The sequence below is a fragment of the Bufo bufo genome, chromosome 3, assembly GCF_905171765.1.
Source record: "Bufo bufo chromosome 3, aBufBuf1.1, whole genome shotgun sequence".
Lineage (NCBI taxonomy): Eukaryota > Metazoa > Chordata > Amphibia > Anura > Bufonidae > Bufo > Bufo bufo.
The window spans coordinates 300,260,624-300,272,997 of NC_053391.1; the positions used below are offsets into that span (position 1 = coordinate 300,260,624).

The window sequence follows — 12,374 nt, forward strand, 5'->3', positions numbered from 1 at the left end:
CTGTGTAATATAAGCAAGGGAGGCCAAATATCACAAGCAGAACATTAAAAGCCCTGACAAGTCAAGTGATTAACACTGATCTCATTACAGTGGTTTCTGTCAATGGGTGGGATAGATTAGACATCAAGAGGTCAGTTCTTGTAGCTAACGTGTTGGCAGGGGCCTCTTCCAGCTGATGTCCCCTGCCAAACTGCAAAAAGGGTTCAGAAATGGTTTTGAGTAGAATCACCACATTTCACATCTGAATCTGATCGAGAATCTCTGGGATGTGTGGAAAAACATGTTTAATTCCTACCTTGTTCACGTCTTGGTGCCAGTAAAAGGGGTCAGCCTACCTCAGAATAGATCATAAATATTAGATCAGCAGGGGTCCGACAACTGGGACTCCCAATGATGAACTGTACAAAGAGGCTCCGGCACTCCAGACGTCACCATACATCAGTCACGTAGCCTAGGTGCAGCTCAGTCCCATTCAAGTGAATAGGGCTAAGCTGCAATACCAAGCACAGCCACTATACAATGTATGGCGCTGTACTTTGTTAGCAGTGAGGAGGCCACAGCAGCCTCTTCGAACACCTGATCAGCGGGGGTTCAGGGAGTCAGACCACCGCCAATCTGAGACTGATGAATTATCCTGAGAATAAGCCATCGATATCAAATTCTTGCAAAACCCCTTTAACAAAGGACACCATTGCAGATCTTGGGGCGGCCAAGCCTTAACAGGTCTGGTTTGGCACTGAGAAGGCAAACTACACAATATTAGGAAGGTGGTTTTAATATTATTATAGTATGGAAAAAGAAACAAAAAAAACAACATTCACCCCATATATTAAAATTTCTCCAAACTATGCATGGTGCATGGACAATGCAGGACTGACCTCCTGGTGTATATGGCAATGTCCGGTCATGCAAAACTTCTGGAAGGAGATTCATGCTTTTATAAACACCAGGCTTGGTTTCCCAGGCGTCTGCTTGCCCATGACAATTTTGCTGGGACCTGACCCTATAACTAAACTAGCATGTGAACACAAAGAGATACCCAATCTGACGAAGCCGTTGAGGTGAAACGCGCGCCGAGGTCTTGCGCTTGGGGCTTCTTTACAACTATTGGTCAGATCATGTCATCAGGTATGTCCCTTGTTAGATGTGTCTATTAAGATACTGCTATGTCACAGTGTTCATATTAGGCCTATGATATATATACTTAGGTTGTGAGTCTATTAAAGCTCACTTTATTAATACACACTGTCTTTCATGGTTACTGGGGGCTTATGCTGTGGATCTCACATTGCCTGGTGATTATCATCAGGTCAATAAATGGTGCCATACAACATACTCCCCTATAGGGGTGGGTGATACGTACTATCACCATAGTTGTTGTGCATATACTCTAACTAAGAGACGTACTACCAGTTATTGTGAGACACAGCGTATGGCCTGGTATCCGGAAAGTTCTATTATAGCCCTGCGGAGGTACATGGCTGTCCAGTGAGGTGTTGCCCTTTGCTTCTCTGTATATCCTTTTCCAGCTCGCCTTTTTTTCTTCCATATTTTATATATATTATTACAATAAAGTTGATACCATTTTTGATAATTAGTTCCACTGGCTTTTTTGTTATGACATTGTGTGTTGCCCCAGGTGGAGTGTTGTGCTGTCAGCGGTAGACAGAGAGGTTTTGTAGGTTTACATAGTGGAATGACTGACTGGATTTACAGTTTTTTTTGGAGTTTGCGCATTTCTAAAAATGTCATAAAAACAGACTATTGTAGAAAAGACCTCCTGGTGTAGCAAGCAAAGCGTGATAGAGTCTAGCATTTAATATTAAAAACCTCCCCTTTATTAATCCGTGGGAGTGGGTTTTGATGTTTTAAACTCACTTTTTTCCATAGATTGATCAAGGAAAAGTTTTTTGCCCCTTCCTGACCTGGTGATTTTCCATTTTTCATTCCCTGCCTCCCTGGAGCCATAACTTTAATTATTTTTATTTTTCCATTCACATAGCCTTACAAAGCCTTGTTTTTTGCTGAACAAGTTGCTCTTCTCACCATTGCATAGTGGGAAGCTGAAAAAAAAAATACGCAATTCCACACGGTTTTATTGGTTTTGCTTTTACAGTGTTGCCTATGCAGTGAAACTCACCTGTTATGTTCATTCTCTGGGTATATATAAAATAAAGAATTCCGCAGCACATCCAGGTAGTAAAGAAGTAGAAAAAAGGCTTTATTCACCAGGCATGCGACGTTTCAATCCTCTCAATGGGATATTTCTATCTATGGAGCTGCATGAGGGCTCAGTTTTTGCAGGGTGATCTGTAGTTTTTATTGATACCATTGAGCATGCATGACTTTGTATTACATTTTTGGAGTTTTTATAACATTTTTTGGGTAGTGAAGCAGTGAAAAAAAACTGCAATGAATTTTTTTTTATTATGGGAAAAGGGGGGATGATTTGAATTTTTATATTTTTAAAGACTTTTTATCACTTATATTAAGTCCCCCTAGGGGACTTGAACATGCAATCATTAGATCACTCTTTCCATAGACTGCAAAGAATTACCAGTGCAGTCTATGGGAGATTATCTGTGGTAAACCTTCGATCCTTTTTAAGGCGTGAGGCTACCACAGTGAATGAAAGGACACCTCGATTTTGGAACGGGGGAGCTATTCAGACATTAGCTCTGGGTGTCTGTAAACCAGCCTGCTCCCAGCGGTTATGCTGCCTGCTCTACTCTGAACTACGTGTCATCTTTGAAGACTTGACATGCTCTGTAAATATATCATGCATGTCGTGAAAGGGTTACTATTGAGTGGTAGAATAACAATTTTTAAAATTTGCTGGAGAATTTAATGTTATGGTTGATACAGAGATTGTACACACACTTTTTTTTTTTCTTTGTTTATCACTGATGTTCGCTTTTACGCTCTCTGTAAAAAAAATTATAATAATCTTCAAATGACACATGATCAAATGAGAACATTGTTCTAATATTTCACAGCATGCTATAAAAAGAACATAATCATGTCAATGGCAGGTCATTACTAATTTAGCAGACAGCTCGAGAAATATCAATGTGACATCTGCTTACCTTTCAACTGAAGTAAACAGGCAGCTGGCAAGAGTTCCTGGACATTCTCTACGGTAACATGAACAGTCTCTGTGTATACAAAGTCGAGCAGGATCTCCATGGTAGATGACGTGAGTCCCTGGATATCCACATATGGCTTGCCTTTCTCTGATAACTGTGGAAATGGCAATATCATAAAGACGTTGCAACAATACTGCAGATAAAGGCATATTATAACCTGGAAAGCCACACACATACTAAAGCAATTTTAAATCCACTTGACAAAAACATAAAAACTTCTGAAAAAAAAATAAAAAAGCTGGGCTCAGTTCACACAGCCCTATTTGTATTCTGTATGAGGTCATTCTAGCTTGGGTCAAAAAAAACAAACAACATTTTTAAGAAACCTTTTTTCCAAAAGCAAGAGTTTCTTCCTTTCATTCTAATAGGATCTGATCATGTATTTTTGTCTGGTATTGCACTCAATTGCAAATATGATTGGTCCTATTTCTGGGAAAATTATAACCCTGCTACAAAAAGTCTCAAAACAGAACTTTGAAACCTTTTTCAGCTTACTTACCCAGAATTTTGGATACCTTTTAATATTTTTTCCTCTGGTTTTGAAAAGTTATGGGAAAGTGGGTATGGTTATTGATTATTCTGCCAGATTTATGAACTGAGACTTTTTTTAAAAAAAAGTCTCAAAGATTGTCTCAATATTAGGCTACCTTCACATTAGCGTTTTAATTGGATCCGGCAGGGTTCAGCAAAAACGCTTCCGTTACTGATAATACAACCATCTGCATCAGTTATGAATGGATCCGGTTGTATTATCTTTAACATTGCCAAGATGGGTCAGTCATGAACTACATTGAAAGTCAATGGAGGACGGATCCGTTTTCTATTGTGGTATCCGTCCCCATTGACTTGCATTGGGAGTCATGCCGGATCCGTCTTGCTCCGCATCCCAGGACAGAAAGAAAGCTACAACATGTTGCAGTTTGCTCTCCGGTATGGGAACGCAACTAAATGGAACGGAATGCATTTTGGAGCATTCCGTTCTGTGCAGTTCAGTTTTGTCCCCATTGACAAAGAATGGGGACAAAACTGAAACGTTTTTTTTCCGGTATTGAGCCCCTGTGACAGAACTCAATACCGGAAAACTAAAACGCTAGTGTGAAAGTAGCCTTACTAAAACAAAGAGGTGTCATACAAAGTTGTGTAATATCGCAAGAGAGAAGTCTTAGAAGGGGTTGTCCGCTAATATAGATTTTTAAGCAAGTTCCCGCAGCCTGTCCCATGAAATAGAAGATTCATACTTTTTACAACCGGCAGTGCATGGTCACATGCATCACTCCAGCCAATGACTGGCTTAAGCATTAACGTGCTGCTCGTGGCCACATCACCGCTGAAGCAAGTCATTAGCTGGAGCGATGCATGTGACCACACCCATGCATTGCCGAAAGTAAACCGCGCGGGGACCAAAAGATGGAGAAAGTGGAGGCAGTGAGGAGGACCGGAGCAGCGTGGAGCAGGTAAGTATGAATCTTCTATTTCAGGGGCAGGCTAATCAGATTTTATTTTCTGATTTTAGATTTTTAATTCTATTTCGTGAACATGATTATGGAGTTGGCAATTTTGCCTGAGCGGTTTGTTAACAGACTTTAGAGATATATTTTACAACAGCTACCATGGACTATAGACACAATAGTCTAGAAGAAAATCATTGATTTCTATAGGAGAATTTTCTAGGGATGCTCTGTGACTTCTGCAGAGGTCATCGTACAAGGAAGGAGTAGATAGGCTTTGACTATCACCTACTGTGGATCATGTGTTGTCTATACACAGTATATAGGTGATATCTGGCATTGTAATCCTGCATGTGATAACAAGATGACTGCTGGAAATGATACAGAACAGGAAGTGGTGCATATTATTAGGATCAGAGGCTCTGAACTTCAGAATTTGTAATATAGATAATGACATGTAAAATAAAAAAATAAGACCACCAAAACGTCTTTAAAATATATTTTAACAATAGGTCCATTTTTTGATGAAACATTTGCTTTAAAGATGCACCAAATTGATCACATATTGGGGAAGATTTACCAGTCCTATAGATGGTGTAAGCTTAGAAGGACTGTCTAGCCCTGCATCAGATTAATGACAGTGTCTCAAGCTGGATGATAAATCTGGTGAAGGGATAGAAACTTTTCTCGGACTCTATATCAACTATTGGTTGGCATACTAGGAGACAGAAGTTGGCAGTAAATGTTGCATATTAAGCCACACTCCTTTTCCAGTGAGCCACACCCCTAGGTGAGATGATTTCTCAAGAATTAGATGTGCCATTTTGCATTAAATATTGGCACGGTTTTCGATCGTGTCTAGGTGCATGAGATCAGTAAATGTGGGCCACTGTGTGACATTTGATAAATTTGGTTCAAGTTAAGGCCTCATGCACACAAATCGTATTTTCTTTCCGTGTCCGTTCCGGGATTTTTTGCGGATCGTATACGGAACCATTCATTTCAATGGGTCCGCAAAAAAAAAAAACGGAACTTACTCCGTGTGCATTCCGTTTCCGTATGTCCATATTTCCGTTCTGCAAAAAAAATAGAATATATCCTATTATTGTCCACATTACGGACAAAGATAGTACTGTTTTATTAGGGGCCAGCTGTTCCGTTCCGCAAAATACGGAATGCACACGGACGTCATCCATATTTTTTGCGGACCGCAAAATACATATGGCCGTGTGCAAGAGGCCTAACTCATATTCGTTGGTTTATTAAGCTACACATTAGTCAGCATAATTTAATACTACTCCTGTGAAAATAGTTCTTTGTCACAGCATTAGGGCTTATTCAGACGGCCGTATGATGTCCGCAAAAATGCGGATCCGTTTTTTTGTGGACAGTTCAGCATGTCTACAAAAAAATGGATTGCATTCCGTTTTTTTGCTGATCCATAGACTTCAATAGGGCCATGTCCTGATTTTCACTGACAAGTATAGGACATGTTTCATTTTTTTTGCTGAGCCGTGCAATGGAAGAAAAGGGCCCCATAGAAGTGAATGGGACAGCATCTAATCCGCAAAAAAACTGATCCGCATTTTTGCGGACAGCATACGGCCACCTGAATGAGCCCTTAGCCATAGTCCTGTCACACTTGAGGACACCGTATATCAGTGAAACATACAGGAGTGCTTTGTAATTTTTAATCGTAACCCATTCCTGAGGCAGCCATTATTATTATTTTTTTTAAATCTACACCTCCTAAAAGCCATAACTTTTTTTCCGTTCACATAGCCGTAAGGGCTTGCTTTTTGAGGGGCAAGTTGTATTTTCTAATGGCACCATTTAATATTCCATACAATCTAATGGGAAGCTGGAAAAAAATTAACAACTGTGTGGAATTAAGGGAAAGAAGAAAAAAAAAGCAACTCCACCATTGTTATGGGTTTTGTTTTTATAGTGTTCACTGGGCAGTAAGAATGAAATCTTACCTTTATTCTGTAATTCAGTATAATTACAGCAATACCAAATTTATATAGCTTCTTATGTTTGAATACTTTAAGATAAAACTTTAAAAAATATACATATTTTCTTCACATTGTTATCTTCTGGCACCAATATTTATTTTATATATCTGTCCACGGAGGCATAAGAGGTATACAGTTTTTATTGATACCATTTTTGGAGTACGTTTGACTTTTTGATCACCTTTTATAAAAATTTTTGAAGGCAAAGTGCACAGAAAACAGCAATTCGGCCATTTAGATTTTTTCTGCTACTATGGAAACGGTATGTAAGGAAAAAACGGGTGCAATGTCCAAATATAGTAACTGGTGCTTACCCACTAATACAGAGCAAAAATCGGACTGCACTCCAGACGATTCTTCAGAAAAACAATGTGTTTTTATTCACCCATATGGTGGCAAAGAGCGACGTTTCGGCTCGTACATGAGCCTTTCTCAAGCCCACATATATATATATATATATATATATATATATATATATATATAGTAATTTTAGTGATGAGCAAATGACCCAGGAAAAAGTGCAGTGGTGTCTTAAAAAGATCAACCCCTTCAGCCACCATCATGTACCAGTATGTCATGATGGCTGGGGAAATGTATGGAGTGAGCTGCTGCAGTGAGCCCGCTCCATACGCTGCTGGTGTCAGCTGTATAATACAGCAGGCATCTAGCTGCAATGGCTGGGAACAGTGCTTGCGACGAATCCAATCTACAGTGATCGAGGCATGTGTGAGGTAAGGCAGAGGAATGCTGCTCCCTCTGCCTTCCAACCAGAGCCTCCGCAGTAAAATCGCAGGGCTCTGATTGGTTATCATGGCAGCCTGGACGCTTCTGAAGCTTCCAAAGCCTGCCATGAAAAGCTCACTGCTAAGCCGTGCACAAGGCACACCTCAACAGGGAGCACGTTAAAATCCCAATCGCCCTAATAGAATCTCTATTAGGGCTCTTTCACACGAGCGGATCCCATGCGTGGAATCCACTGCGTGAAAGAGTGCCAAGCCCTGTTCCGGACAGCAGAGATACGGAGAAATAACATGATTGATAATGCTCTGTGCCTCTCTGTGATCTTTTACTACAAAATTACGGTGACAACTTTATCTCACTGTGATATTGTAGTAAAAAGGTCACAGAGAGGCACAGAGCATTAATAATCATGTTAGAGGGTTTCTGTCAGCAGAAAAATGGGTATTAACCTGGCTGACATTAGTGATGTGCTAATGTCAGCTGAACATAACTATATTAGTCCCATTTCACTATATGCCGCCTGCTCCTAGAGGCTCCGTTCTCCCACCTCTGGCCACGCCCTGCTACACTTGATTGACAGGGCAAGGCAGTGTTCACGTCCTGCTGTCTGGCCCTGAGTTCGAATGAAATCTTCAGCTGTGCACTTTACAGTACACCCTCTCCTTCATTGATGCCAGCATCGCTCTTCTTCCAGGTGTACTGTGATGTATGCGCGGCAGGCACAGAAAGAATGTCCACAGCTGGCGACCATCCCGTCTTCACTACATCTGCACTGCATACTAAATTGCTGAAGATTTCACCCTTACTCCATGCCAGGCAGGAGGACATGAACGCTGCCTGCCCATGTCAATCAAGTGTTGCAGGGCATGGCCAGATGTGGGAGAACAGAGCCTCTAGGAAAAGGAGCAACGCCCCCTGCTCCTAGAGGCTCATCTGCATATTATAAAAGTTTTTTTTTCTAAATAAACGGCAGCACATAGTTTAATGGGATTAATATAGTTATGTTCAGCTGACATTAGCACATCACTAATGTCAGCCAGGTTAATACCCATTTTTCTGCTGGCAGAAATCCTTTGGGCTACATTCACACGTCCGTGGTGTGTTGCGGACCCGCAAATTGCAAGCTGCGGACAAGAATAGGACATGCTCTATCTTTTTGCGGAGCTGCAGACCCAAAATCGGGGCCGCGCTCCGCAATTGCGGCTGCAGACAGCACACTGTGTGCTGTCCGCATCCATTCCGTCCCCATAGAGAATGAATGGGTCAGCACCCATTCCGCAAAATTGCGGAAAGGATGCGGACCCATTTTGCGGACGTGTGAATGGAGCCCAAATGCTCAGTGTCTCTGTTGTCCGTCACGGGGCTTGGCTCTCTTTCATGCAGCATATTACAAATATTGGGACAAGGGATCAAAAGGTCCCAGGTTCTAGCCCCCTAAGGGGGTTAAAAGTTATTACAAAAGTAAAAAAAAACAAAAAACATAAAAGTTTAAAAACACCCCCTTTGCCAATTTTACATATAAAAATAATAAACATATCAGGTATCGCTGTGTCTAAAAATGTCTTAACTATTAAAATATTAAAGAAATTCATAGTCACCTTTTTCACCACAAAAAATTAATAACACTGATCAAAAAGTTGTCTGTACCACAAAGATGGTACAAATAAAAAGTACTATTCGACCTGCAAAAAAACTTACACTTATACAGCTCTATGGATGGAAATAAAAAAATAAAAAATAAAAAGTTATGGCTGTCAGAAAATGGCAATGCAAAGAAGTTTTTTTTTTCCAAATGTTTTTATTATTTATAAAGTAGTAAAACAAAAAAACGACACAAGTTCGGGATTGCCATATTCATATTGAGCTGCAGAATAAAGGAGGTCATGTCATTTTTGGTGCACAGTGGACCTCTGATGTCAAAACCGCAAAAACCTTGGCAGTGTTTTTTATTTTTTCTATTTAACCCCACAAATAATTTTTTTCCCATTTTCACATTAACAGACATGGTAAATTAAGTGGTGCCCTTAAAAAAAGACAACTTATCCCGCAAAAAAAAAAAAAAAGCACTCATATGGCTACATGAATGGAAAATTTTAAAAGTTACAGCTATTGGAACATAAGTATTGTCTCACAAATAGTATTTATCAAGTAGAAGTTAACAGAAGCCACTTGTATTGTTATTTTCCATATTGTTTCCTTTGCTGGCTGGATTCATTTTTCCATAAAATTTTACACTGCTTGTTCCCATGGTTAGTGTTTGAACACTATAGGACAAAGCACCAACCTATGTGCACTCCCCATGGTCCTGGCCTTTTTCCTATCTTTGGGCCTCTCTCTGCTTTTTCTGACTTCAATTGTACACGGGTGAGGTATCATCAGTAATTGATAGCATTGTGTATGTAAAAGGCCTATTAGACGGCACGATTATAGGCAGATTATTAGGAACAAGCATTCATAGGAATGCTCGTTCACAAAAATTGGCTTGTATAAATCAATCAGCCGATGAATGAGCTAACTCTTGTTCATCGGCTGATGGTCATCTTTCATCAGGATAAAAGATGCCAGCTATCGGCAGCACACTCCCTCCCTGTGTAAGGCTACGTCTACACGATGACATTTGTCGCGCGACTTGGATAGGGCACAACTACACTGCAACATTTGTAGCGCGACAATTTTTATAATGGCAGTCTATGGTGTCGCACTGCAACATGCTGCGACTGCGACGCAACAGTCGCAGAAAAATCCATCTCGACAAATGTCGTTGTGTAGACGTAGCCTCATTAGGCCGCTGCAAACAACCAGAGGACATCCATCAGCACACACACTGCCCAATGATCAGGCAGTGGAATACCACCGTGCGTATAGAGAGATAGATGACCAGTACATGGGAGAGGTGTTATCAGTGATTGATAGCATTATCTGTGTATGTATACACTGATAGCTGTACACAGAGGCGGTCTTAGAATAAGTAGAGATATAAATAGTGTTGAGCGAACTTGATTTTTAAGTTCTGCGTCCAAAGTTCGGATTATCGAAGAATCCCGTTATGGATTCCGCTACCACGGTCCATAACGGAATTTCAAAGCGTCAGAGTGCAAAGTCAAGGAAAAACAGCAGCTCTTTTTGTGTAGCTATGACACAGACTTCCACCAACAGGCAATCTCTATTGTGCGAGTTCCTCCTGTGGATTACAAAGTTGCGCCGCACATAGTGAGGTTCCACCAATCTTTATCTCTCAAATACTTTTAAATATACTTACAAGAGTCACTAAAATTCAGGCATTGAACAAAGAAAATCTGTAGCGCCGCCCGACCCAGGTTTCTCCAGAATAGCTTCGTCGGGAATGTCCCACCCTTGCTTGGGCGTTCCTTTATACCACGGAGGGAGCCAAATAGCACACCTCTTTCTTTATTGTTCATTCATTAGAATTTTAAAAGCCTTCTCATAAAATTCTCCATAAATATTTCAATCATTTTTCATACATTAACTTATAATCATTTTTCTTACATAAAATTATAAACCAAAATACCCCCTTATTTTAACAACCAGATGTTAAAACTATAATGACTGATTAGGGAGGTCAAACCGAGGTGAAGGTCTGCGCTCCAGATTACCAAAGGTAAGGCATGATTCAGGAGGTGGATAATCTAAAATTTAACATTTATTGATAATGCAGATAAAAAATAATTCCTAAATATAGTGTGCAATAACAAACCTTGGGATAGAACAGATGAATGTACACTGGCTAACAGCCTAGGTGTCCATCACAAATGAAAGATACATATAAACACTAAAAATAGTGCACGGCGGCACCAGAAACCAGTTGTCCTACCGGTACCGTGAGACAGGAATCGGAACGTTCACCCTTGATAATGCTCCTATGGCAGCTTCTTCATGAATGTTGAAAAAAATGAAAAAGATGATGTCAGGCAGTGATACACAAGAGTGTGGGGTCCCTGTATAGACCCTATGGCTGACTAGCAAGCAAAACCCTAATTCTAAGATATGGGTAGCAGCCTCACCACAGGGCACTCGTCCTTACAAGGACGACCCCGTCCGGAACCTGTCCCTAAAGATAAGACTAGAAGTCCCTAAAAGGATCTAGGAAAAAAAGCTCCCTACACGCATGTTTCACTGCCTGCAAACAGATGTGTATATACCGCAAGCAGTTCATCAGGGGAGATAGAGAAAAGAACACCAGGGATAAGTATAAGGTAAGTACTCAATCCCTAGAGACCAGCCTGAACAAAATTCGTCAGCCAGTGATGGAGGTCTGCCCAGATGGTGGACATCTCCTGGGGCGGTCTCTATAGATGGAGAGACTATGGATATGCAGCTAAATGATGCGCAGAAAGCTACAACTGGGACGCCAACTATACTGGCGTGCCAGCCACTTTTAAATAGCTTACCTACTTGCCGCCTTCGCCGCCCACAGTATAGTCAGGCCAATGGGCGCATCCGTGCGTTCGCACGTCAGCGCCGCGCATGCGCCCATTGCGGAGGCAGAAGCGAGGCTTGAGGCGCACGGAAGTGCCATGGATGCCGGCTACTTCCTGCGCATGCGCGGCATCGCTAGATCTCGCGATGCCGCGGCTGCCAGCTAAGTTAGCCGCAGCGATACAGATAGGTAATGATAACGGTCCTACCTGTAATCACTATTGGGTAGCAGGGCGATCGGAACTCACCCCGCTCCCAAAGTGCAGCGGTCCCCAATCGGACCATCAGAGAATACACGGTATTTGGGCAACCGGTCAATATAAACCAAAATAAAACATCTGGACAATGACAAGCACTGACACATAGATGTGGTGGCCAGTAGATCGGACAAATTGTAAAGCATTGAGTACAATACAATTGAAAGAATAATTCAATGTGTTTGGAACACCAGAGACATAGTATATACAAATACACCCACTGTACCAAGCCAGTATATAGACATAAATTGGCTAGGTGGACCTGAATGAACGCCGAAAACGTCTAAATAGAGCTAGACCCAGCTAGTCCCATCATAGGAAGCAGCTGAA

The 12,374-nt window shown here is 41.2% G+C and overlaps 1 protein-coding gene across 8 annotated transcripts in view; it reads right to left on the bottom strand.

Moving 5' to 3' along the window:
- Nucleotides 1-12,374, bottom strand: part of KLHL12 (kelch like family member 12) — a 102,414-nt gene that overhangs the window by 64,170 nt on the left and 25,870 nt on the right. For 5 of the 8 annotated variants that reach the window (XM_040424203.1, XM_040424205.1, XM_040424200.1 and 2 more), the window contains exons 4-5: nucleotides 5,632-5,670; nucleotides 3,087-3,240 (exon numbers count right to left, since the gene is read on the bottom strand). In XM_040424203.1, the coding sequence (XP_040280137.1) occupies nucleotides 3,087-3,240; nucleotides 5,632-5,670 (193 nt within the window). The remainder of the gene's footprint in view (nucleotides 1-3,086; nucleotides 3,241-5,631; nucleotides 5,671-12,374) is intronic. The other 3 variants (XM_040424207.1, XM_040424208.1, XM_040424206.1) reach the window with 1 other exon arrangement.